Here is a 27188-nt window from a genome sequence, read left to right as displayed (position 1 = left end):
CCGTCCATGCACTTGTACAATGTGACGGACCGAAAGTCCTGTGTTCCAATTCCTCCTGTATTCGTCTAACTTTTGTGAGTGGCGCTTGCTGGTGTAGTCATAGTGCATGATCGATATAGAGGGAAAGATGCAATTGATTTGTGGGAGTGGTGTGGCGTCGGGACAATTTACAGTAAGAGTTTTAGGATAGAAAGACTACATCTCTAAGGAGCTCAAAAGGCGGGGTTGGCCTCCTATGTACAAATTGATTGGAAGTTGATGCCGCTCTTCTAATAAGGCCATAACAAGTCGTAATCAGCAATGGTGCATGAAGTGTTATGTTCATCTTGCTCGATGGACTGGATCCTTGGGTTTAGCTAGACGTGGTACAATTTGATGTGAGAATGCTTCACTGTACTGTTCTTGGGAGCAACATAAGAAGGAAGGTTGAGTTGGCGGTTCCCTATAAGTTGCTATAAAACTTATTAAGATTTCATCATTCTTGATGGGGAATAACGATGATCCAAAGCTCGAGATGTTCTCCTCTATAATCATATGTATGAGTGTATCCTCGGCTTAATGAGATAACCTCTCAACGATATCAATCTATATGCATTTCTTACATGAGGTTGTTACGAGTTCGTTAGGGTTAGAGAAGGGACTAGAGCGCTATTCATAGAATTTCTAGCCAGGCCTTTTCATCACGAGCAGAGCTCAACTAGGCTCACACAATGCTAGGCTCACACAATGCCAGGTTCATATTAGACTAGTTAAGAATTCTTATATCTTATTTTATTAGACTAACCCCGTAAAGGGTAAATTAATCATGTAAAACAGTAATTACAATCTCAAATAATATAAGCTCACATTAAGAAAATTCTAAGATTTTCGGCTCGTCGGGCTCCACGCGGGCCGATTCAAGGTTGAAATCTGCCAGCCTGTGACATAAGCGGGTCACGAGGACACATAGGCCCTAATTAGTGGCCAAAATCATTTCAAGCTTGGGTCAAGAGCCAAGAGCCACTGCTCAGTGCGAGCCCAATCCTGCCCATCGGTGACATTCCATGGCCGGCATCGTCACCGTCGGCCATTGCAATGTCCGGTATACTTATCTACACAGTTCTATCTAAATCATATTGAGATTAAAGTTCTATGCAATTATCAATCGAAGATGCACGAAGAGTTTATGCATCGACGGACCGCAAAAGAGTTTGAGGCGAGCTCGGGCCTCCTCCCAAGACTCGACATCTTCTCCTAAGACTCCGAGCAAATTCGAATTGAACGCTTGTGACGTTCGACGATTCGCCCGGCACGAAAGCTAAACGCATGAGTCGGGATCTCTATCGCACCATCCGGATGCATGGTGATTCACCCCGCACCACGTGTATCATTTTGTAAGCTTTTGGAATTGACAATGTTTCGAGACTTTTTGACGTCGAAGTGATCGGCGATTCGCCGACAAGAAGGCTCCGCTTTATCGTCGAAGCACGTCAGAAAGATTCTCGATCCGTCCATTGTCCGCCACGACTCCCCACCACTGATCGCGACGTGTTGATTCAGCACTCACATACAAAAACTTCGAAGCCGATCGTGCAGGTATAGGCCCAATTCTGCTCCAGAGTCGTTGACTCGGCTTTCTCTTCTCGCTAAGTCCCAAAAAGCTTTGTGCGAGAGTGCCCGACTGAACGAATTAAGATGACCATCGTTCGTCATATCATAAGTTTTTGTTTTCGTTTCTTTGCAGCGACGCGCTTAGGAAAGCACGAACAAAAGATGGTGTGCGTTTGGTTTCGCGCCATGTGCGTTCTTCGGACGTCGGGTCGATGACCCGACGAAGCCGCCAAATTGAATAAGGCGACCGAGATGGCTTCAGTATTACTTTATTAGCAGCGGTTGATAATGATTTTTACAATGTCTGTTTGGGTTCCCTTTCTCTTCTCTTGGGTGTATTCTCATAACCAAAATGTCTTAAAAGGAATGATGCTAGTAATAAAAATAAAGGATAGTTTCCACAGTGGTGATCAGCTGTTGCCGGACAACTAAGAAGTTGACAATGCCATCCCACGCGTACAATGTAGTGTCTAAGAGTGCTCATGGTAGCACTTTTAAAAGTGAAACTGGAGCAGAAATTCTTTTGGTAATGTAACTTTTGAAGCAGAAATCTATTTAGTAAAAAAAATTTACTTCTGAAAGAAATTTCTACTTCTGAAGTGAATTTTTGCTTCAAAAATTATTTTTCTTATAATTTGATAAGTTAAAAAAAATTGCTTCTCAACTCGGGAAGTGCTTTTCAACAAAAAAAGATCTCAAAAAATGCTTCTCGCCTCACCCTTCTTTCATTATACTCTCACCGTCTTTTCGACCATGCTCATCTTCGCCACCACGACCCGCCGACCGCCGTCGCAGCTGACCACCGCGGGCCGCCCGTGACCATTGCATGTCGCCACCCTCTGCAAACCTCCACTAGCCGCAACCACCCGCCGACCATCCCCCACCGCCAATCATCGCCCACCTCCTACCTCCTCCGGCCACTACCCATCATTGCCCGCGACCACCTCCGCCGCCGGTCACCACCGATCTCCCCCGGCCGCCGCCCATCGCCGGCCACGACCGCTTGCCCCGTTACCAACCACTGCCCATTGCTAGCCGCCGCGGCCAAGTCATCGTCTCTGACCGCTAGAGTAAAAAAATAAATAATATTTTTTAATAATAAAATTATTTTTTAAAGAATTTTAAAAATTTTAAAAAATGAATTAGAAACTTTTCGACCACCGATAATAATTTTTTATAGAAAATTTTATGTGAATAATATTATAGTAGTAGAAATTTTCAACCGTTACTAAACGAATTTTCCCGATAAAAAAAGCAACCTATGGAGCGGAAGTAGGAAGATCAACTTTAGGACAAAAGTTGATTTACGAAGTAGAAGTGTTGTCATGCACATCCTTAAAGACTCCCCCGAGTCCTATCTTCTTCACTTGTGTTGAAAAAAAAAGTTTCAAATAGTTCTTTCGATATCGCATTTGAACCCTATGTTATATTCGGTCTATTCGACCAATTTTGATTAGAAATCGTTGACGTGGACGCCTAGCAGTCCCATGTAGAGTTGGCTGGCGTTGTCATGGACATATTCTTTGGATAAATTATTTTTTAATTATTTTTTTTCTTTTTTCACTTAAACTTTAGCTTTGGCGGGCGAGGGTCGCCGACAACCCTCGTCGGCTACTAGCGAGGGCTAACGAGCCCTCGCAGCCCCTGGCAAGGGTCGTGGCCCTCACCTAGGGACATTGTGACCTCATCGATCGGGCGCAAGGTTGCCCTCAACATCGACCGTCAAGGGTTTGCTAGCCCTTGCCGGTGGCTAATGAGCATTGGAGGGCCCTCACCAGCCGCTAAGGAGGGCCAGCAGGCCCTCTCCGAGTGAACTCTTACTAGCTAAAGCCAAAGTTTAAGAATAAGATAACTAAAAAGTAATTTTCCAAAAAAAAATTGTTAAAAGCATCCAAGCCAAGATCGACCATCCTAAACGGCACCTCTGACATCCACATTAGCGATTTTCGAATAAAATTGGTCGAATGGACCAAAATGGTATAATGCAAAAAGGTTTAGGACTAAATTGGTCCAATTAAAATGTTTAAAATTGAATTGGTACAATGCAATAGGTTTAAGACTTTTTTTTATACTTTTTTTATTTTGTTTTTAGGGTTTCGGTGTAATACGGGAGAGAGAGAGAGAGAGAGAGAGAGAGAGAGAGAGTATATAACCAGTGAAGCATGTATCTATCCAAATAGTTAATTTCATTTGGTTAATGATCAACCGACCACAAGTCAAAAGAGCAATACTAACCCCACTCATGAGTAAATATCTCACAGTAGCCACACGTTCATCGCAGCAATGGTCGGCTTTTTGAGCCTTTCCGGTCATCTGGGGACGGAACTTCGTCGACACGATAGAAACTTGGATGGCTTATCACAAAAAAAAGAGTAAAATATGCGAATCGTCTCAACTAATCAAGCTACATTCCTAACACATCAACAATCCAAACATTCGATCCCAAAAAAAAAAAAAAAGACAATCCAAACGCGTTTTTGATTAAAAAAAAAAAAAGGTTCCCAACGCGCCAAATAAGGAAAGAGAAGCACTCCCGCATTGAGTAAAGAACATAGGAATGACGCGGACGGGTGGCTTCATCTTGAATTTTTACAATAAAGTAAGAGGACGAATTAGATCGGAGCTGGGAATGTGAATTTGTGATGTTTAGTGATTCATCATAACGTGTTTTCGAGTTTTGGTTCGAGCCTCTATAGATAGTATATCAATCCCTCACTTAATATACATCGCCTCACTCACATTAGAAAAATAGAACGTCAACCCGCTATTTAATAAGATCGACCGTTTTTGGCCGGCCTTCCACCAAACATCCTTACATTTTCACCAATGTTAGGTGACCAAACTTCCCCGGTGTGGCGATCCGCTTCGGATTCGTGCATGCTAGTCTCTTTTCGAGAGAGAAGGGGAGAGAGAGAGAGTCGTCAATGGCACGGGGTATCTACTAATGGACCAAAGCTAGAAGACCCAGGAATAAAATGGACATGAATAGTGAACACCTCTCATGTGAAAAGGACAAAAGTACGAGAAGTGTCAACCTTCTGTGCGAAGTTAACGTGAAAGCCAACCGTTTGTGATTTCTTTCCGCCAACCGTTTTATGACCAATTCGATCAGTTGCGGAGAAATTTATGTTTGCGATAATGATAATGACATTGCAATTGAATGCGACTTCTCCAAAACACCTCTTGGGGGTTTTTTTTTTTTTTTTTTGTCGTTGTTTTTTTTTTGGTAAGTTGGAAATGCCAATTGGAAAGGAAATAGGTAATTGGTCTAGGTTTGTGTACCCACAATTTTGGAAAATTAATGTACGAGACCAATCGTATCACGTGTCATCTTTTGACGAGACTATTCCAATATTTTTTTTCGAGAAAATTATTTGATATGTACATAACGTAGGAATGCCAATTCAGCCTAAAACTTCTTAATTTTACATATTCAATCTTAAATCTTTACGAAATTTCACCGTAACCCTTTCTTTTAATTTTTCTCATTGGAAATCGGCGATGTGACGATTCGCTCATCGCTAGCCACATCGTAGATTTCAAGCAAAAATGGCAAATTGGCAACCAGTTATTTATTCTATCCAGCCGACAAACCACCATTATCATTTACAACCTTTTTTTTTTTTTTTTTGCAGTTAACCAAGGGCCTAGTATTTTAAAATTTCCGAAAATAAGCAACGGACAGGAGGAAAAAAAAATGCAACCTTAACTCGGTCCGATAACATTTCGACCAAAAGAGAAAAAAAATTAAAACCCCCCGCGGCCCCGCCCCCCCTCGGTTCTATAACCTGAAGCGTAACCAACCCACCAGCGAGTCCCCCCATTGGAAAAATTTCTGCTCTTTTGTTCGCGTCTTCCCTGTATCTTCGCCGTCTGTAATTTCAAGAAGCGACCCTTTTCTCTGATCTTTTCTGATCCGACGGATGTTATTGATTCCCACGAAGTTCGGGAAACCTTGCCATCTCAAGAACAACGAATTTTCCGATTTGTTCTAGATGAAGAAGACAAAATTCTATTCAGTGAGAGAGATAGATCGTCATTATCACTTCACATTCCTTGCTGAATCTGACAGATTTTTTCCTAGTATGAATACGAGGAATAGTTAAAGCGAAATACGCGTAGCAAGAGATACGCGTAGCAAGAGAGAGAAAATAGAAAAATCAAGAAACGAGGATGAGACGGCGCGATGCGAAGTCAAGACCCCAAGAGGGGTCTGCGAGAGAGAGAAAACGCATTCAAAGTCTCGCGCTTACGCCATGGTTGAGAGGGAGGCAGAGAATATTCATTCACCCCACGTTCTTGGTCGTCGCTCGCTGTGTTGTATAATTTTGTTGCTTCGACTCGGTTCTCCGAAGCAGAAAGATTTGGTCTTTTTTTATTTTTTTGGGGTGAATTGGCGGTTCTTTCTGGGGACGGAGATTACATTCGGAGCTTCTCTGTAGCTCGGTATCGGTTGTTGGCCGTACGAGCGAACATGGTCGTTTGTCGCGAGACGCTTGACCCGATTATTTTATTCTGCTTCGCTCCTTATTTTCACCCCTCCAAGGTTATTCTTTTCTTGAGGCTTTTTCTTGGAGACGCCTCGCTTTTCCGAGTTCTTTCTTCTCTCCCCTTCCTTGGCATTGTTGCTTGCGACATTCACTCGGGTCGTCTTCTGCGCCCCTTCTCTTTTCTGGGTTTCTCTTCCCGATCTGAGGTGCGATCAGTGCGTTGAATACGGGTGTTGTCCTTCGGTCTCTGTTGTAGGATCTATCTGATGCCTTCTAAGCCGTGTTTTTGTGGGGGTAATCAGCCAGGAAGGAGCATTGTTCAATTTTGGCAATTGGGTCTCTCTGGCTGGGGTTGTTCTTTGTGGTTTCTGTCGCAGTACTTGGTTGTGCCGGTCCGAGAAAGAAGTAATTGATGGCCGGTGAAACAAGAAGGAAGCTTCGTCTGAGCAAAATCTACTCCTTCGGATGTTGGAAAGCTTCTTTGCAAGAAGATCATTCGCGAATTGGAAGGCCGGGATTTTCGAGGGTGGTTTACTGCAACGAACCAGAGTCTTTTGAGTCTAGCATTAGACATTACGGGACCAATTATGTTAGGACTACAAAGTACACAGTTGCAACTTTCTTGCCTAAATCATTGTTTGAGCAGTTCAGAAGAGTGGCCAATTTTTACTTCCTCGTTACCGGTACCCTGGCCTTCACTCCACTGGCGCCATATACAGCTGTTAGTGCCATTATCCCTCTTTTCATTGTTATAGGGGCAAGCATGATCAAGGAAGGCATTGAAGACTGGCGGCGTAAACTGCAGGTGCTCATTATGCTTTCTCAATTTGACTTGCTTGTGAAGTTTCGTATTGTGTTATATACTTGGTATCTTAGGACCTGTGTGATAGTTTAATATCGAAAAAAATATAGTAGCTGAACGCCATAGATGTCGAAACCACTGGGAAGAGACATGCTTGGTGGCATCTTAAATTTGAGTGATGAATCTAATTAAGCATTTGGCAATCATCTGATTAAGATGTGAAACAAATGAAGTACTTCCATTCTATCAGGCAGTTGAAACTTCATGAGAGACAGCAATCTGCGAGTGTTTTCATCTAAAGAAGAAACCCAGTAAAGATATCATGTGTGATGCTTAGGATGTTATCATAATGAATCAGACAGACTTTCAGTGTGCCCTGATTCATGTGGTTTGTCTGCTTACATGCATGCCCATAAATTTTGGTCCTATTAAATTGCAAGGAGAGATGAACTTTAACAACAGATTTCGTTGGCCAAAGAGCTGTTAAAATGATAAACTAGGTTTAAGGATCATTGGGTTGTTAGATTCTGTTGGACTACTTATGTGCAAATCTCAGACTAACAAAGACGGAGATGCTTATTCATTGAATTGATAAAGTAGGCTGTTTTTGAATGACCTCAGGGCAGATTGTATGTGCTGCTGATGATTACTGTTCATTCATTTAAGTTGTCAAATCGAGCCCTTTTAAATCTGTAAGTTTGCCTGTGATTTATTTGTCAGGATATTGAGGTAAACAATAGAAAGGTGAAAGTGCATAAGCATAATGGAGTATTTGATTACACCGAATGGAAGAATCTGAGAGTGGGAGATTTAGTGAAGGTAGAGAAGGATGAATTCTTCCCTGCAGACCTTCTTTTGCTTTCATCTACTTATGCAGATGCTGTTTGTTATGTTGAGACCATGAACCTTGATGGGGAGACGAATTTGAAACTGAAACAAGGTTTGGAGGCAACCTCTAGCTATTGTTCGGACTCAAGCTTCCGGGACTTCAAGGCATCTGTCAGATGTGAAGACCCCAATGCACATTTGTATTCTTTCATTGGAAGCATGGAGTTTGAAGCAAATCAGTATCCCCTTTCTCCACAACAACTTCTCCTCCGAGACTCCAAACTGCGAAACACGGATTATATATATGGGGCTGTCATATTCACGGGTCACGACACCAAAGTCATTCAAAATGCAACTGACCCCCCTTCAAAGAGGAGTAAAATTGAGAGGAAGATGGATAAGATCATCTATCTTCTGTTCTTAATAGTATTCTCTATGTCTCTTGTTGGATCTATCTTCTTTGGCATTTGGACTAAAGACGACCTAGAAAGTGATAGGATGAAAAGGTGGTATCTTAGGCCGGACCACTCCACCATTTTCTTTGACCCTAAAAGAGCTCCTGCAGCTGCCATCTATCACTTCTTGACGGGGTTGATGTTGTTTGGCTATTTCATCCCAATTTCCTTGTACGTGTCTATAGAAATTGTCAAAATTGTTCAATGCATTTTCATTAATCGAGACAAAGAAATGTACTATGAAGAAGCCGACAAACCAGCTCATGCTCGCACATCAAACTTGAATGAGGAACTTGGCCAAGTTGATACAGTTCTTTCAGACAAGACAGGAACTCTGACCTGCAATAAAATGGAATTCATCAAGTGTTCGATTGCCGGGACAGCTTATGGAACCAATGTCACAGAGGTAGAGAGGGCCATGAAGAGGAGGAATGGCTTACCTTTAGCTCATGACAAGCTGAATGGCTGTGACCAGATCGAGTGTTTACCTGTTAAAGAGTCACATATTAAAGGCTTCAATTTTTATGATGGGAGGATCATGAATGGAAATTGGGTAAAAGAGCCTCATGCAGATGTCATTCGGAAGTTCTTTCGTTTGCTGGCACTTTGCCATACTGCCATACCTGAAGTGGAAGAAACTACAGGAGAAGTCTCATATGAAGCCGAATCACCAGATGAAGCTGCTTTTGTTGTTGCAGCAAGAGAACTCGGGTTTGAGTTCTACGAGAGGAAACAGACGAGTATCTCACTACGTGAGCTGGATCCAGAATCTAAAAGGATAGTTGATAGGTAAATGGAAGTAAAAAATGATTGTTTGTGATATTGGATAAACTTCCCTTGCTGGATTGCAATGTGCAATTTGTCTCGATATTTAGTGCTTTGCTCTAGAATAAGAATTAGCTGCATAAAGGATCTTTCCTTTTTTCTTCTCTTTTTAACTGGAAAGATCTAGTTTTGCTATTAATTTCAAGTTCTGAATTGCTTAATCTGTTTGTATTTCTTTTGGTGCATATCTGAATTTTTAACATTCGAGTTGCTTATTTTCATTCTTAATCTCTAATATATTCTTTGTATGCAAAACTTCCTGTTTGCAGGGTATATCAGGTTCTAAATGTCTTAGAATTTAACAGCTCAAGAAAGCGGATGTCTGTTATTGTAAGAGATGAGGAAGGAAAAATATTACTGCTCTGTAAAGGTGCTGACAGGTTTGTATTTAGCATCATGACTTGAAGGTTCTAATATTCGTCTTTGTTGTGTTCTAAACCATGATTAGTGCATATACAATGCAGTGTCATGTTTGAAAGGCTTTCCAAGGACAGCAGTGATTTTGAAGAGGATACGAGGAAACATGTGAATGAATATGCCGATGCAGGCTTGAGGACATTGATACTTGCTTATCGTGAACTCGATGAGGAAGAATACCGCAAGTTCAACAAAAAATTCAATGAGGCGAAGAATTCGGTTAGTGCCGATCATGATGATTTGATTGCTGAAGCGACAGAGATGATTGAGAAAGAATTGACTCTTCTCGGTGCCACTGCTGTTGAGGACAAACTGCAGAATGGGGTGAGTTTCCTATATGCCTAATTCTGTCAGAGGAATGTCAGTCGGCCTTGGAAAATGCTTTGGAGCTCAAGAATAAGTTTTCGTCTTTCCTTCCTGTCAGGTACCAGATTGCATTTACAAGCTTGCCCAAGCTGGAATTAAGATTTGGGTTTTGACTGGAGACAAGATGGAGACTGCTATTAACATTGGGTACACAGAGATGTCATAGTTTGAAGACGAAGCTATCTATATTTTCATGTCTGTTTTCCTCACTTGGAAATATAAATTTGCAGGTTTGCTTGCAGTCTGCTCAGACGAGGGATGGAGCAGTTCATAATCAGTTTAGAAACTTCACATATTCAGGCTCTAGAAAAGTTGCAAGATAAGTCTGCTATTATTGAGGTATCTCTTTGGACAGTAAATCATTTATGATTTTCTTTTAAATTGGTACATCCAGCAAACTATACATGCTCTCACCTGTTTTTAAATTGTTTGGGAGTATAGTGAGAAGTCCACTGAACTACGTAAAAATCAGGCCACCTTATTTGCTCTGGGATTTTGCATGACTTGCGATTAGTGAGAAACTCTTGTCTACTTTAACTTGGTCTCAGTAGTGATGCTAGAATGGCTCCTCATCAAACGTGGTTTTGAAGAGAAATTTTGAAAACAGCAAAAAATGGAATTTTCGTTGGTTGCAAGAAATATATATTGAGCCTAATTTCCTAAGAAACCATGGGAGAGGGCATCTTCAGTTCTAAATGAGTTGAAAAGATGCATCGACAATGTAAGCACAGAAACATCTAGCTTCCTCCTCAAGTGCTAGTCATGCATGCTGACTCAAAACTGTGGCTGGCAATCCTCTTGTAAAATCAATTTCTAACTCGTAATACAATATTGTAATCCAATTGGATTTGTGTGGGATCATTGTTAATGACACCTGATAAAGTATCCAGCGGTTTACAGAATGCGATGTGTGCTGCTCCTTGGCTCTGGCTGATGACTCTTTGGAATGCCAATAGAAGGCAGTTGCAGACTTTATGTTGGCAGTGGGTAAATCCATATTTAAGATAATCCATGTGGATACTAAATGAAGTGATGGTTGTCTTTTAGGCATCAAAGGCGAGTATTCGCGATCAGATTACGAGAGGGAAGGTTTCATTGGCTACATCAAGTGGTCCTCTCAAAGAAGTTGCTTTAATCATTGACGGAAAATCACTTGGTTATGCTCTGGAAGATGACATGAAAAACATGTTTCTAGAGCTTGCAATGGGCTGTGCATCGGTTATTTGCTGTCGTTCATCACCAAAACAGAAGGCCCTGGTGAGTCATAATATTCTTTTCAAACTTTTCCATGATGGGGTACCTCGATAGCATGAGTTTTTTTGCCGTAATATGGTTACTAAACAAATGATCCAGTGAAATAACATGATTTCATTGCCTGAACTGGTAAAACATAGGTCACAAGACTGGTCAAGTCAGGAACTGGGAAAGTAACATTGGCAATAGGTGACGGTGCCAATGATGTAGGAATGCTTCAAGAAGCAGATATTGGAATTGGAATTAGTGGTGTCGAAGGAATGCAGGTGCTTAACATGCAGTTTTAAGACCTTCAGAATTATATTATCCACCCGCAACAGTTGTGTTTTTTTCTAACGCCTTTTATGTTTCTCATTGTTGTTATGTAAACTCTTCAGGCAGTCATGGCCAGTGATATTGCAATTGCACAGTTTCGACACCTAGAACGCCTGCTACTCGTCCATGGGCATTGGTGTTACAGAAGGATTTCAATGATGGTAAAGACCTTCTACATATTGATTTGAAGATAAGGACATGATCATTTATAGGCGTGTTTTTATCTCTTTGGAAAAACAGGATGAACCAATAAATAAATGAATATATTTGTCTTTTAAATGAGGGACAAGCATACAATTCATAGGATGAAGACAAATGTTGTTCTCATTGAGTAAAGCTTCATGTGGTGATGTTGCTCTGTTTTTTCTGCCAGATATGCTACTTTTTCTTCAAGAACATCACGTTTGGTTTCTCCCTCTTCTTATATGAGGCACATGCAGCCTTTTCAGGGCAACCTGCATACAATGACTGGTTTTTGTCACTTTATAACGTCTTCTTCTCATCACTTCCTGTGGTTGCTCTGGGAGTTTTTGATCAGGATGTATCAGCACGGCTCTGTCTAAAGGTATATCCGTCTTCATAATATGCATCTTTTATTACTCTTGAAAACATTTTGTGTCCAAACTATTCATATTGTGAATCTCATGTCTCATGATCCTCCACAGAATAAATGCGAATACATGGGCATGATTCGAGCATCTTGCGAATTTTAAGACTTCAGCTTTTTTAGCTCCCTGAATGTCATTGGATTTGCTTATTGTATTTAGCTAGAAGCTTTGGATCATCTTTAAATCTTGTGTCAACAATAATCTCAGCATCCTAGCAGGGTCATTGATCACAGGGGCCTGTCTGCTTTGCATTTTGAAGCTATTGAGGACAGCTAGAACCAGTAATTTGATTTTCTTGGGATTATTTTTGTTTAGTTCGACTCATCTTCAACTTTCGTGTGGCAGTTCCCCTTGCTATACCAAGGAGGGGCTCAAAATGTCCTCTTCCGCTGGGGTTGGATACTTGGCTGGATGTTTAATGGGTTCCTTAGTGCAACCATAATTTTCTTCCTCTGCACAAGCACACTGGAGCACCAAGCATTCAACAGCGATGGACATGTTGCTGGGAGGGACATCTTGGGTACAACAATGTACACCTGCGTCGTATGGGCGGTGAATCTGCAGATGGCGATAACCATTAGGTACTTCACCTTAATACAGCACATACTCATCTGGGGCTCGATCATATTTTGGTACCTCTTCTGTTTAGCATATGGAGCCATGTCTCCAACTCTATCCACTACTGCCTACAAGCTCCTTGTTGAAGCCCTCGCACCATCGCCGGCCTTTTGGGTTGTGACGCTTTTCGTGACGATCTGCACCCTTATCCCATATTTCACTTACTCCGCGATTCAGATGGAGTTTTTCCCCATGTACCATGAAAGGATCCAGTGGATCAGGCACAAAGGAGGATTGAGTGATCCTCAGTAGCGCGATATGTTGAGGCGGATGTGAGTATGACCGACATATGGCTTACGGCTTACGGCTTAGTTCATCCTGTAAATCTTGCAGTCCAGGAACACACTTATTCCTGCAGACCTGTCTAATTTCGAAGAATCCTTAAGAGTATACGATTTTACGAGCATGGGGATCCACCGGCTCTGCATAAGCCGAATCACTCTCCGGATGTCGTAGACAGCCCAGATATGTTTTGCAATTTTACTTAGTATCAAGCTCTAGATGTGGAAAAAAAAAGTAGAGAGAAAAAGCTGTACCATATGTTAGCTTTGCTGTAGATTCTGTAGATTTTCAAATTATAGGAGACATACACTGCACACAATCTCTTCTCTTTGTAATGAATTATGGCAGATATATACATTGTCGATTCAGGTTGTGTAGCCTTTTTGGATATCTGTATATAGATTATAGTAGATGATGTATTTTGCTGATGAGTGTCCGGGAATGTTTGTAAAACAACCAGTTAAGGAAACTATTTCAATGCACTGATTGTGTTCGAGTATCCTGAAAATTTGAATTATTTTAAGTCAAATAGGGTTATTATTATAAATGTCTCTTAAGAATTTTCTATGGCGATAATAGTAGGATTGTAGTTTGTTAGAAAAGTCTTCTCTCTGTTTATTTTGGAAAAAAATATGTTCTCAAAAATGATCGCTTGCATTAATTGAAATAAATAGTCGATGAAAATATTTTAAGTTTATTCATTCTTCAAGCGATACAAGTGATCATTTTTAGGAAAATATTTTTTAGATTATTTATTTTTCTCGAAACAAATGAATCCTAAACAATGGATTTATTGTGGCAATGTTTACCAACAAAATGCCTCATTTCTATTGTGCTAGTCACATTCGAATACCTATGTGTAGACTGTATTTAATTGTCACATCTGACATATTTAATTGCTTTTGTTCATAACTGATTTAAATCAAAGGTTGGTATTAATCTCTAAATTTCGTAACTTATTTTGAACAAATGAGTTTTATTTTCTCAATACTTTCGTTTACTTAAATAATAAAAATCATAAAAACAAACTTGTTTACTTGGGCGCGCATGATAACATTTACGCTTCAGAAATCAACTTCCGGTCAGAAGTTGATTTTCCTACTTCTTCTCAAAAGCAAAAGTTGAATTTTTTACTTCTATTCTAGAAGTTATTTCTGATCATAGAAATTCGTTTGATAATGGTTGAAAACTTCTGTTTCTGGAACATTATTAACACAAAATATTCTATAAAAAGTTATTATTGGTGGCCAAAAAATTTATACTTCATTTTTTAACTTTTTAAATTTATTTTTAAATAATTGTTATTATTAAAATATTATTTATTTTTTACTCCATCGGCCGGAGATGGCGACTCGGCGACTGCAGCCACGGTGGTCAATGGTTGCGAGCGGCGATGGGCTGCACCAGGCGGAGATCGGGGGTGGTTGGTTATCGGGGACGGTCGACGGGTGGTGGCCGGCGAAGGTCTGCGGTAGGCGGGACCAGGCGATGGTCGGCGGTTAGCAGTGGTCGTGGATGACGGCCGGTGGAGGTTAGCGATGGGCGGCGGCCGGCGACGGTCCGTGACGATGGAGGTTAGCGAAGGTGGGTATTATCGAAAAGAGGGTGATGGCGTAAAAAAAACAAGGTGATGCGAGAAGTACTTTTTAAGTTGGAGAAATTATTTTTTTTAACTTTTCAAATTGGGGACAAAACTTTAGAAGTGAAAATTTCTTTCAGAAGTAAAAATTTTTATCAAACAAATTTTTTTCTTCAGAAGTTATATTACCAAACGGATTTCTGCTCCAAAAGCACTTCTGAAGCAAAAATCAACTTCCAGAAGTATTATGATACGCACCCTTAACTTTCAAGGTTCAACTAATATTATCTTTAGATTTCCTCTATTTTCACCTCTCGATAACTTTGGACAAAACCTGAACTTTAAATGATCCAAAATAGTCCTCATTGGGAATTCATTAATGGTAAGATTGATGAAAGATGACATATATGCAATCAGTAGAGGTGTCAAATGGGTGATCGGAACGGCATTAGGTTGGATCGAATATGATACGACCCATATTGACTCGTCTAATCCGTTTTCACCGATATTCAATGACCCATACCCAACCCTACAAGTTTTGATCCATATTATCAAACCACACTAATATTCCAAGAAAACATATATAATTCATTTAACATATTTTAAACTCTTCACATGTATATGTTACTAGATAAAAAATTCACATCAAATAAAAAAAAACCAAATATAATAATAATAAATATTAAATAAAATAAAAATGATATTACTAAAATGCATTCATGCAATAAAATATCTAGAGAAATTTTTTCCTATTTTTCTAATTTTTATGGATTTTTTTATTTTTTTCTTTCTTTTTTCTCGTGGACCAATGGACGGTGATGACCGCCGCCGGCAACCGGCAGTGGCAGTACAACAAAAAAATATTTATATATTTTATTTTATTTTTCTTTTTTGATTTCTTTCATTCACTTATAAAAATAGAAAATTTAAAAAAAATAACCAAGTTAAGCCTTTGAGGCCTTGGGCTCATTTGCAACTTGTTTGTGGGATCTGCCCTCATGGATCGAAAATGGGTCTAATATGGGTCGAAAATGGGTTTAAGTGTGTAATCCATTTTTAACCCATTTAATTCAACTTAAATTTTTTGGACCCATTTTCATTCGGCCCTTGAAAAACTTAAAACCCATATGCAATCCATTGAATAAAATATGGGTAAAAATGGGTCATTGACCCATATTGACGGCTCTAACAATCACTAGATCAGTTAATCTAATGATTTTTTTTACCAAAAAAAAAATCTAATGATTTTATCAACATTTCTTAAAGTTTTGTTTCCTCTTTTGCGTTCAAATCGAATGAGTTTACATTCTAGTTGCTCTTTTACGAGAATCTTTGAGCGTACACACGCATATATACGTATGTATTATATGTATAATGTCCCTTTGATGTTTAATTTTTAATAACTTCTTGTGATATACAGCTCTTTAGTTCAATCTTTTTTGGAGGGGTTCTTTGGTTAAAGTTGCAAACTCTTTATGTTTATAATCTATATATAAGATATGTTCATTAACGAAGTTGACCAACATTATAAAAATCTGCTTGAACACATTAGTAAGCAGAAGAAAGGAAATAAAGTTTGTACACGGATGAAAGGAAAACAACGTGAAATGGTGCAATAAAGCATCGTTGTTGTGATTAGTACGGACAATTTTGAATTTTCATGACAACGTGCGTCTTGTGCATGTTCAATAAATAGCAACTTTCCATTTTGTGATTTTTATTAGTGAATTTTCTTGAGGTTCTTTTCATCAACTCGGTAAGGTAGGGAGCGTTGTAGCTATTTAGAGTGTCAAATTAGCGTGATCCTTATAATCTCATCTAAAGTACAATAAAGTTTCTGTAATCTCGAAATTAAGTCCACATCTTCACTATCTATAGTGGACTAAATATTTGACGTTAGACGACAATTTCAATTATTGACTAAATACATGGAGGTTCTAATCCATAAGAATATTAGCAATCGGTAAAACGCGCAAATGTTTAGAATGCAACTGATAAATTTAATATATTTTTTTCTTTGTACAAAACTCTACCTTCTCCTTCCTGGACACAGCCTTGCAGGCCCCAGACAAGTTCAAGCTACAACCTAAAGGTCAAACACGACCAAGTCAACTCATTCACCATCATCCTTGGGCGGATCTCGATTCATGGTTGCCCGCCGAAACTGAATCGTCACGAATCGCCGCCTCCTAAAGCTAACGCAGGCCAAGGAAATCTACGGCGGACCGGGCCATGATGGTGGCGAACTCCTGGAAGCTGATGACGCCGTCGCCGTTGGTGTCGGCCTCCCTCATCATCTCCGACAGCTCGCGGTACGTCAGGGGGTGGCCCATCTTGGCCATCGACCCGGCCAGCTCGGCCGGGGTGATGTAGCCGTTGCCGTCGCGGTCGAACAGCCGGAACACCTCCGCCAGCTGCTCCTGGTTGACGAGGACCTGCTCGGTCATGTCGGGCAGGAGGGCGGCCACCAGCTCGTCGAACTCGACCGAGCCGTTCCCGTTGGAGTCCATGTCGGCGAGCATGGCGTGGATCTGGTCGCCCGTGGGCTTGAGGCCGAGGGAGCGGAGGAGGGCGGCGAGCTCGAGCTGGGTGAGGCTGCCGTCGGCGTCCATGTCGAAGCGGGCGAAGATGTCCCTGAGCTGCTTCAGCTGCTCGGATTGGAGGGCAGCAGAAGCGGCGGCAGCCATTGGGGACGCTGGAAATTGGATGATGCCTGAACAATGATGGAAGGTGGGCGTGCTTGTTTTAAGGGCTGAATGTTCCTTGTTAGAGAATGGTTCAAACCAGAATGCGGGTCGTGTTTGTTTTGCTGGCATGTAGGATTCCGTTGACTTTCCAGGATTCTCTCACTCATCCAAGTGGCCCAAACTGTGGTGAAACTTCCAATTTCGGAGGCTATTGAAAGCCGGACTGTGAGGCTGAACAAGTGGTCTTACGTCTCATCCACGATGCGGGTCGATAATAACTATAGGACGGCGCGAAAAGATCTATAGTTCGACGCGCCGGACATCGCGAGCCGGACTACTATTTGCCGGGCGGATAAGTTAAGAAGAGCTTATTCGGAAAGTCGAATGTGAAGAGTCCGAGGAAATATAGGACCAGGTTTTTCCACACCATCCTTTCATTCTGGTTGAAAGGTCTCCGGCTTTGTCCGAATTCGGATAACTGTTGATAAGTCCATTTTGCCAAATCACTCTTGGGACATCTCCTCAAACCTTGTACTAGCTAGATGCCATAACATAAGGATAGAAATTCACCCCTCGGACATGGTCCGAACGATATTAATTCTGGCGAAAAGAGAGGTCGCAATTGGGATGCAAGCTATGGATATGATCCACATCCTATACACATTTAATCAAAATTGCATAGTGTTACTTGGTCAATTTGATTATGTGTGAGGTAAAAGAAGGCAATCAGTTTATATAAAAATAATTAACATTCATTTTTAAACTTCAGAGTTTACTAATCGAACGAAATCGGACTTGCATCAACTAGCTAATAGCTCAAATATTTGGAATACATGAGTTTCAACATTTAGAATCATTTAAAGTCAGGCATATCTTTTTGTGCATTTTTTTAACTACAATAAGGGAGAAACAAACGGGACTTATAAGTTATAACGAGCGCAGCGCATACTCGTAGTGAACATATTTGGGAAATTACCCAATCGTTTTTAAATTTATTGTACGAAACTTTAAACTTTTAAATTTTGCCAATTTAGTCATATATCTTTGCGCAAAGTACGTCAGCGATTTTCAGCGAAAATTGGCCGAAATGACCATATTGGAATTGCACACATAATTTTAGGACTAAATTAGCAAGATTGAAAAATTTATGATTGAGTTGACATCCGTGCAATAGGCTTAGAATTAATTGAACAATTTCCAACAATTTGGATTGAGAAATTTAGGTGTCAACAATTTGGATTGGAAAGTTTTCGACCCAACCCAAACTCAATCAGACTCACCTATTTGACGGGGTCTACCTTTGCCTATGGGAATTCGCCCATGATATTCCGATCGCAGCCTCAAGAAAAAGGGAGATAAAGATGAACACTAATTAAAAACTCAAACTGAAAATTGACAAAGTCGGAAGCCTCGCTTATTGAGTTTCTCAAGATAGCTCCCCATTACAAACCATCCATCCCTCCCCCACAATAGCCTCCCGGACCACCAAAGCTAATCCAATACCCGAATTTTCGCCTGCTACCATAGCCATAGTTCTTCAGATCATAGACATTGGATTTATCCACCCACTTGACTGTTTTTGGTGAAGGGCGCCGGAAAGTACCGTCCTTGTCGATCCATTGAAGCTGTCGGAAGAACGTGGCACGCGTATAACTACCATCAGGCCTGTGACCACTTCCCATCGGCGGACAAACTCCGTCTCTCCCGGCCAGACCCACTCCTCCCCAGCCGGTATGTAGCGAACCATTGCGTAAATATAAGAACAGTTCGCTGGGCCAATAGCCAATCGTGGTGGGTGGATCACCCACGACCAGCCACCAACTCTTTCCACCTGGATCCTGCGTGCAAGCAAAAGTGTCCGTAAGTTTTTAAGTTCTTTCACACATTTGAGATTAATTTCATGACTTCTAAAAGGTTAAAAAGATGAATTGTGCAATCCCCGCTATTCTGGGTGTCTCCCAATTCTCTGTTACGAGTGCACATTGGCTTCGAGTGCGAAAAGGACATAATTTTGCTCTACTTTAAGACGAGTAGCTAATTCGCGAGTGTATTTAAAACGTTTTATCTATTGAGACATATAAAATCTCAATTAAACATATAGATTAGCTTTCAACCAACATTGAACTGAACCAATTGTTACCACACAATGAACATTGTGATGATTCTTGCCACTGGTTCCATTAAATTATTAACAGTTTTCATAACATATATACATATAGTCATTTTATATTTGTGTGTGTGTGTGTGTGTATATATACATACAACTTTAGAAATTTCTTATGCATTGTAAAAATGGCTAATAAAATTTAAAGAAGTGGATCGACAATACTTACCCATCAAAATCTCCCTTTTTTTTTCGTGTGTGCGCGCGCGTCTTTTTTCCCTAACTTTTTTTTATCAATATTTTACCTAACTTATGTACCCCGAAAACTCTCTTCCTGGATACGTCCCGTCACACATCTATCGCATAATTGATTGCCCAAGAGAAACTAGATGCAATAATTCATATTTGATAAACGTTAATTATGTCTTGAAAGTAAATGGACATGTCCTCAAATCAAAGTCATGCTCACCTGGAAGACTTGGACAAAAAACTCAAATTGAGGTCCGTCAAAAGTGGAAGCATCACGGAATGGAAAACCGGGAGTTATTAACCTATCAACCTGGACAAAACCTTGGTATAGCATGTTGTAACATCCGTCACGGTAGCCATTACCCTATAAAAATGATGCTTCAGTCAACAAAATAAGCCAAGGATCCAACTTCATCGTCGGGAATTCAAAATCCGTTGGGAGAATAAATCAACTAGCTTCTAACTAACCGTCCAATATGTGAAAAATCGAGGACGAATATCGCCGTATAGTCGTGGAGCAACCTAGTCAAAACAGAAGATATTTTATCTTTCATCTCGAAACTTCGCTACATATACCGGCGACTTGACGTACCTGCCAGCCCGCAACAATCATACTTATATGGTCGGGAGGACCAGTTTCAATCCACATGTTATGTGAGCTAACTTGGTCATTAGTTACGGCCAGTTTGTAGACATTAGATCTCCCATAACCTCCATATTTGATATTTTCCGTCATGTCGTCTCTCAAAGAAACTACCTGCATCAAAGTTATAGAAGGGGTTCGACTACGGAGGTGCGGTGGTGATTACGCTTCAAAATCATACATGCAATTTGGATATGAGAGTTTAGTTTCTAAAGGGCGATAGCACAATTTTTCAAAATTGTATTTTTATTTTCGTTCGAGCGGACGGGCAACACAACCATTTGGGTTTTTTTCTTTTTTTTGTACTGCTTATGAAAAGATCAATTTTTACGATTTCTCCCATATAGCCAGACCAGTATTTTCTTATGTCAAGAAACTTTTGGGCATATCAGAGGTTGCTGTGACAAGAATGTAGGTCATGCATTACATACAACCTATGAACCTTAATGTTTTCTTAGGTTATCTACAGGTTTTCAATGAACAGAAATCTTATAAACCTCAATCTATGTGAACGTGCGTGTGTCTGGGTGCAGGTTGAGAGAGAGAGAGAGAGAGAGCGAGCGAGCGCACACCATACATGTTGAGAAAGAGTATTCTGACTCTTAGAGGATGGCATCTTGCCTACGGATTTTGCCCTTATCAAGTCTTCCTTTGTCATTCTAGGAATTGGTACTGTTCCAACAGGGCAAGGTTCTCTCGATTCGAACTGTACAGATTTAACCTTTGAAGGAGCGTGAGAACGAACGAAGCTTATATCCGGCTTAGTCTGCAAAAATGATGGTGATAATATCATCAGATAGAGCAAGTTAATCCAAGGGAAATGATAGTTTGGCCAAACACGGTTTTCTTCCTAAATAGGATTAAAGGGAGAAAATGATAAACGGTTGCCTGTATTTTGTGGTTTTTCAGCAGTGGATGATCAAGTGCCGGTTGCTTGTCAATTGCGACACAATCGATGGTGTCCCCTTCCTTGGTCTTCATGAAAAATACCGAGTATAATAAGTGATTCGTCAAACAAAGACCGCTGCCGAACAAGATATGATAGATTGCAGGACGCAGCATAAATTTCGAAAGGAGAAAATCTCTGTGAATTTTGAAAGATTAATCACCACAAAAGACTTCATGGGTGACTTGGTCATCATCTGAACTTGTCTTTCCAAATCTCGATGGTCATCTTCAGAGATGCTTGCCATCCCATACGTCGAAACACTAGAGAAAACAAGCAACAAGATAAATGCAAGTTCCATTCTCGCTTGTGTAATGATTTTTGAAGTTTCGAAATGGTGTTGCATAGTGTTTAGGTTATGTCTATTTATAAGCAACAAAGTTTTTTTTTTTTTTCCTTCCCCTTTGCGTGGCCGCTCTTTGTAATTTAGGGAAACTCTACACACTCTTACAGTAGGGCTCAAACGCAAGCATGCATGGAAAGACAAATGGCAAGCATGCATTTTCATTAGAAATGAAATGGAAAACATGCATTATTTCACGGAAAAGTACGGTAGACATTTGAAGACGATGACGCATGCTGCTTTCAATTGCAGAAAGTCGAGCGCTGTGAATAATGTCACCGTCAACGCGAACTACGGACGGTTCTCTCATTTCCTTTATTCCAAGGCTTGATTTGGGATGGCACTACGCGCGCGCGATACGATAAAGGGCCTTCGGATTCATGACTCTAGGATTTCGCCCTCAGCATCGAACGAAAGCTTGTGAGGACGAAGAGTCCTCCTAAAATCGCCTCTTGCGATGGAAGGAGCGCTTTCTCGCCACCACCTAGTCCAGTGCCATTGCCGGAAACGGTTAAGGTCAATAGTCTTTGCTCGGAGTCGTCGCTATTTAAAACAACAAATTGATGACCCACAAGGTCATAGGACCCTCCTCAACTCCATTTACATCGATGTGATCATGGCATGCCCGACAAATAGCAAGCATGCATTTTCAGTAGAACGAAAATGGCAAACACGCATTACTTCGCGGACATTTGTGGCCTCTTAATTTAAAAGAACAAATCGTTACCATACTTCGTTCAACCCCTTTAGATTAATTCACTGTTCCATGATTTTTGGACCGAAAGGAATTTTGATGCCATCTTCAGTCTTCCATCGTGGTATTATCATCGGCCAAAACTAAATGGAAATTTGATGAAGTGGATATAAGATTATTTTTCTTTTCTAAGGTTCATACCTACATTCAGTTTATTTAAAGCTGTTATCATATATATCATCCATGATATGATTTGACTTAAAAAAAAAAAATCCATTCAAAGCATAGACAAGGGAACTTGTTTCATAATAAAAGTAGGCTATAGCCCGTGGGCATTAATTAGAAGTAATTCTCTTACACTAAGGCTCCATTAGAAAATGAAGTGTGTCCGGAAAATGTTTTCCAAAAGGTCATTTTCCAAAAAAAAAAATGATATTATTTTTCAGTATTCAAATGAAACCTAAAAATGAAGTAGAAAATAACTTTTACCGTTCGGTAAGGAAAATCAATTTCCTCCTTGCACTCTGTTTAATAATTTTCTATTATTAGTTTTTACTTTTTTCATTTTTTTTTTAAAAAAATCCAATTTTCATTTATTTTCATTTTCTCATTTATTTTTATTTTTAATTTTTTCTTCTATTGTTTTTTTCTTTTCCTTTCTTCTTTAGTCAATCACCAGCCACGGGGATGACCAACGACCCACCGCAGGCAAGGCGAGGGCGCGCGACCGGTTATGCGAGCCTCCAGCTCGCTATCCTCAAGCAAGGTCAAGGCTCACCTCGCCGGTCTCGAACGAGGCCGAGCATCGCCAAATCTTGCTAGGCAAGGTTGGGCGAGCTCTAGTCCTCACCTCGCCAGATCCGGCAATGCTCAGCCCCGCGAGGTCAAGCCTTGTCTATGGCCGGTTGTCGGCAACTAGCGGAGGAAGGAAAAATAGAAAAAAAGAAAAGAAAAAATAAATAAATAAAACATTATTAAAAAGATAAAAATAATAACACGAAAAAAGAAAAGCCTAAATTGAAGAATACATCTATCCAAATCGAAGTTGAAACAATATACCGAAACTCACAATAATCACATCTACGAACCAATTCCGTAACCTAATGGGTAATCGATGGCTTTGCATTATAACCTAATGGGTACCTTTGATCCACGGAAAACTCGAGATATGGAAAACATTTTTGAAAAGATAATCATCACTTAAAAAAAAAATCAATCCATGAAAACTATTTTCATTGTTGACATTAATTTACATCCAACTATTTCCATAGATAATGAATTTTTTAAAAATTATTCATTTTTGTGAGCGATAAGGTCAATTATTTTTTAGAAAATGCTTTCCATATCTTAAACTTGAGTAAATTACATTCAGAAGACCTAAAAAAAATATTAAAAAAAAAAAGAGAGGATGTTCTGTCCATTCGTGGATGATAAGGAATTTTCGATTTGAACCCTAAATCAGAGAGCTTTCTCATAATACAAAGTTCTACAGTGAAAACTAAACTTCTGGATGTTCCACCTCAAAGAGCAAATTGACACAGCCGTTTAAACATAACTCCACTGATTACGGAAGGAAATTACAAGCAGATTTCAAACAACAAAAGGACTCAGAGAAATGAACCCCAACATAAAAAAAAAAAAGAAATTGAACCCTATTGGATGAATCTTCGATCCAACATTTTGTTGTCTTTTGGTCGAACGACCCAACTTCGACTTCCTACAATGCAACACCTTCTTCTGATGATATGAAGCAAACTGAAAGACCAGTAAGATCAGAAAGAGGAAAATGCCCAAGACGGGCTCTGCAGAACTCCTGCTGGCACCTTTCTCTTTCCATCTGTTTTCATTTTCGGGTGGATCTTGTGAGCGCGCTCTGACATTGCCGCCTAATGCAGCCTTTCAGACATTATTAATATGTCCCTTGAGCAGGAATCTGTCATTTAGCCAAGCAACGAACATGCTTGGAAGCTTGTAAGAAGCAGCATCAAATGGATGCTTTAGGCGATCGCCTTCTTCCCTGCATCGAGGAGACCTCAGAAAAAGGCCGCTACTTCTAAAGGCAAAGAATCATCTGCAGGTGCAAGTGCAGTTGCGGGCGTAGGTACTGTTGTCCATGGGATCTCAAATGTGCAGTTTCAAGTGTTATGATCACAGATTGAAACCGTATGATGTTCATATCGTAAGAATTGGACGAGATGATCTTTACTTCATTTTCTTACGAGTGTTTTAAAGTATAAGATAGCTAGCGCACTATATTTAGATTTTCCTAATTAGCAAATAAAACGAAGGATAGGCAAATCCAATTCGCCTTTCCCTATTTTAAGCGTTTAGGAGAAAATAAATTAAATCCAACGGGGACCGACAAAATTAGGTGAGCACTGTTTATTATTTGTCTCTAGTTATTGCAGAACTGAAGAGCCAGAACAAATTGATCCTCTAGCACCTGCCTAATAACCCATTTGTGTGTTCTGGTTTTTCTTGCTGATGGAGAGATATAGATTCTACTTCATAGACCTTATATTCAAGGCAGAGATATCTTTAGCGACTCTTTACTTGATCTGGAGAGAGAGAAAGGAACAGGAGAGCATATGATGGAATAGTGAGCTGCGGAAGTGGGGAACCTTTCTTGTTTATTAGGTGCCATTTATTTCGTGAAAAATAACTTTCAAAAAAATATTTTTCTGATTTTTCGGTGTTTTTTTTTTTCGGCATTTGGGGGGCAGAAAGTAAGCTAGTCCCGAAAAATATTTTCCTCTATGGAAAAGCCTTCTTAAAAAATGAGGAAAATGTTTTCCTATTTTTGTCATCTTTCTTTACTCCTATATTTCACATCTTCTTTCTTTTTATTCATTTTTTAATTATTTTTTAAAACTCAATTTTTTTTATTTTTCGAGAAAAATGAGTTTTTTTATTTTTTTAATTATTTTTTACTTACATTCTTTAATGCTTTTTCTTGTTTTTTTTCCTTGTTTAGCCGGTCGCACCACAAGCAAGGCTTGGCCTCACCTCGGCCTCGCCGGAGGCCGGCGAGCTTAGGCCAAGCCTTATTGGCCACAAGCGAGGCTAGAGGCCGAGCCCCGTCGGCCTCTGGCCTTTGCCGTGGCGAGCAATCGGCTGAACAAGAAATAAGGAAGAAAAAAAAGAGAAGAAAAAATTAAAGAAAGTAATTAAAAATAAAATACTCAAAAATAATTAAAAATTAATTTTTAATTCGAAAAAAATTAAAAGAATATTGAAAATTTTGAATGATTTAATAATTTTTCTAGGAAAATCAATTCATACCCAAACGAGGGAAATCGTTTTCCATATCATTTTTAAGTCTCAACCAAACACTGGAAAATATGGTCATTTTCCTGGAAAATGACTTTTCGTAAAACATTTTTCAAAATCATCACATATTTTTCGTGAAACAGACGGAGCCATGGTTTAAATTTTTGTTGTAATTGCAATGCGTAGTAAAATGTAAATGACGTCACTGAGATGCCAAATACATTATCTAGTGGATGAAATTTGTATTTGGTTGGGGCAAGGCCAGCGCCTTCTTGCACGGTGTCTTATTTGCGACGGTAAATCTTTTTGCTGATCACAAGATGGTCATTAAATTCAGGACTTCTGAATTCTTGCAGCTTCATGTTCTGTAGAAGCAACTTGTCAAGCCCGAGAAGCTCGAATTTGCTAATGTTGAGCTGCATGTGTTTGCATTTTCGTCAGCGTTAGCATTGATCTGGTCCTTACCATTTGCACTTCTCCTAACGGATCAACATGAAGAAAGACGGGCCTCGGGAAACTCCAGTGGCCGATGCCGAAGTTCAAAACAACCGGACAAAATTCAAAGTCCGTAATACTATTTACCTCTTTCTGCTCCGTGCTTGGTCTGGCCTAATCGATGTGAATAGCCTGCAGCTGCAGGACCCCGATTGAATTTTTGCGAAGGTGCCGAGAAGAAGAGAATGGGGCTTCAACAGCTTTTACATCGAAAATCATCTTGCACATACCCGGACATGGCGACATGGTATCTACCGGAGATCCTAAAGCCGATAAAGAAAAGCTCCTTCGACTCCGCCGTGCTGACCACTCTTCATGAGCTCGAAAAACATGGGCGGATCATTTGGAGGTGCTTTTTGATCAAGTTCTGAGAGACTTCAGCAAAAAGCTCAAAACAGAGCAATTTTTGCACTAGAGTTCGCAATTTCCTCTGACTGATCAGATCGTGTTGATGGCAAATTTTGAGAGTATGAGCTCTTTCAAGAATGTATTTGACTGCTTTTCATGTATATGAATGATGAGTTTGATTCTGAACTCCGTGCGTCATGCATCCAGGCTTTCTCCATGGCATACAGGAGATTTTCGCTTTAGCGAAGAGACGAAATTAACACCATCTAAAGAAAGTATGCTTGACGATTGGAAAAGGTAGTGCTTCAGAGCAAATGGTGAAAGTCATCTGGTACAGCTGCTAAAAATGGCTTCTTTTTTTTTTTGGCTCCACATGAAGTATAAATTCTGCAGATGGGGACATAGAACAGGTTATTTCACTGGTATCGATGACCGGATCTATACATAATGAAACAGTTACGCAAGGCGCTGCACATGATGGGAAGTGACATCAAATTGAGGGTCTCGCAACGCGGCCGCTTAATCGCAGCGGAAGCCGTCGATTCCTTCTCTGCTAATCATCTATCGAACCAAGCTATAAGAACATCTAATTGCGTCTGCTTATGTTGGTGCTCTTTGTCCCCTGTAACTTGGATGGGAGCGACTAATACAAGTCACACAAGATTAGCTAGGGAGAGAACTCTGGCTTCCGGATTGCCACGATGGACAACTGTAGACAAACACACCTCAACAAGAGCTTAGAGGAAAAGAAAAAAATTTACTTGTCTGGTAATGAAATCGACACCTAAGATGATGCAGACGATTATCTATATATCAGCTTAGTGCCATGGAAAATATCACATGGCATTCTTTTTCCTTTTTATGCTTTGTGTACCTACGACGTCAGCTTTTATCTAATTGCAAGGCATAAAATGAAACAGCAATCGCTCTTTCATTCCAAAAACAGAGAGAAAGAACCTGTGAACTGTCTCTCTTCCATT

General features: G+C 40.1%; 3 protein-coding genes across 3 annotated transcripts; 1 reads left to right on the top strand and 2 right to left on the bottom strand.

Moving 5' to 3' along the window:
• Positions 1-5669: 5669 nt before the first annotated feature.
• Positions 5670-13328, top strand: LOC115749887 (putative phospholipid-transporting ATPase 9). The gene is made up of 11 exons (XM_030686903.2): positions 5670-6885; positions 7603-8954; positions 9260-9370; positions 9455-9731; positions 9832-9920; positions 10004-10112; positions 10821-11030; positions 11168-11293; positions 11405-11503; positions 11716-11907; positions 12296-13328. The coding sequence occupies exons 1-11, from the start codon at positions 6493-6495 to the stop codon at positions 12818-12820; spliced, it is 3483 nt and encodes a 1160-aa protein (XP_030542763.1). The 5' UTR covers positions 5670-6492; the 3' UTR covers positions 12821-13328.
• A 3112-nt stretch (positions 13329-16440) lies between these two features.
• LOC115752332 (probable calcium-binding protein CML15) lies at positions 16441-17202 on the bottom strand. The gene has a single exon (XM_030690478.2). It carries the CDS (start codon positions 17114-17116, stop codon positions 16625-16627), a length of 492 nt encoding a protein of 163 aa, XP_030546338.1. The 5' UTR covers positions 17117-17202; the 3' UTR covers positions 16441-16624.
• Positions 17203-18558: 1356 nt separating this feature from the next.
• LOC125315075 lies at positions 18559-21359 on the bottom strand. The gene is made up of 5 exons (XM_048279039.1): positions 21222-21359; positions 20690-20878; positions 20062-20226; positions 19690-19833; positions 18559-18954 (listed from the first exon to the last, which is right to left on the bottom strand). Exons 1-5 carry the CDS (start codon positions 21357-21359, stop codon positions 18559-18561), a joined length of 1032 nt encoding a protein of 343 aa, XP_048134996.1.
• Positions 21360-27188: the final 5829 nt, after the last annotated feature.

The sequence above is a fragment of the Rhodamnia argentea genome, chromosome 5, assembly GCF_020921035.1.
Source record: "Rhodamnia argentea isolate NSW1041297 chromosome 5, ASM2092103v1, whole genome shotgun sequence".
Taxonomy (NCBI): domain Eukaryota; kingdom Viridiplantae; phylum Streptophyta; class Magnoliopsida; order Myrtales; family Myrtaceae; genus Rhodamnia; species Rhodamnia argentea.
This window is presented reverse-complemented; position numbering and strand designations above follow the sequence as displayed.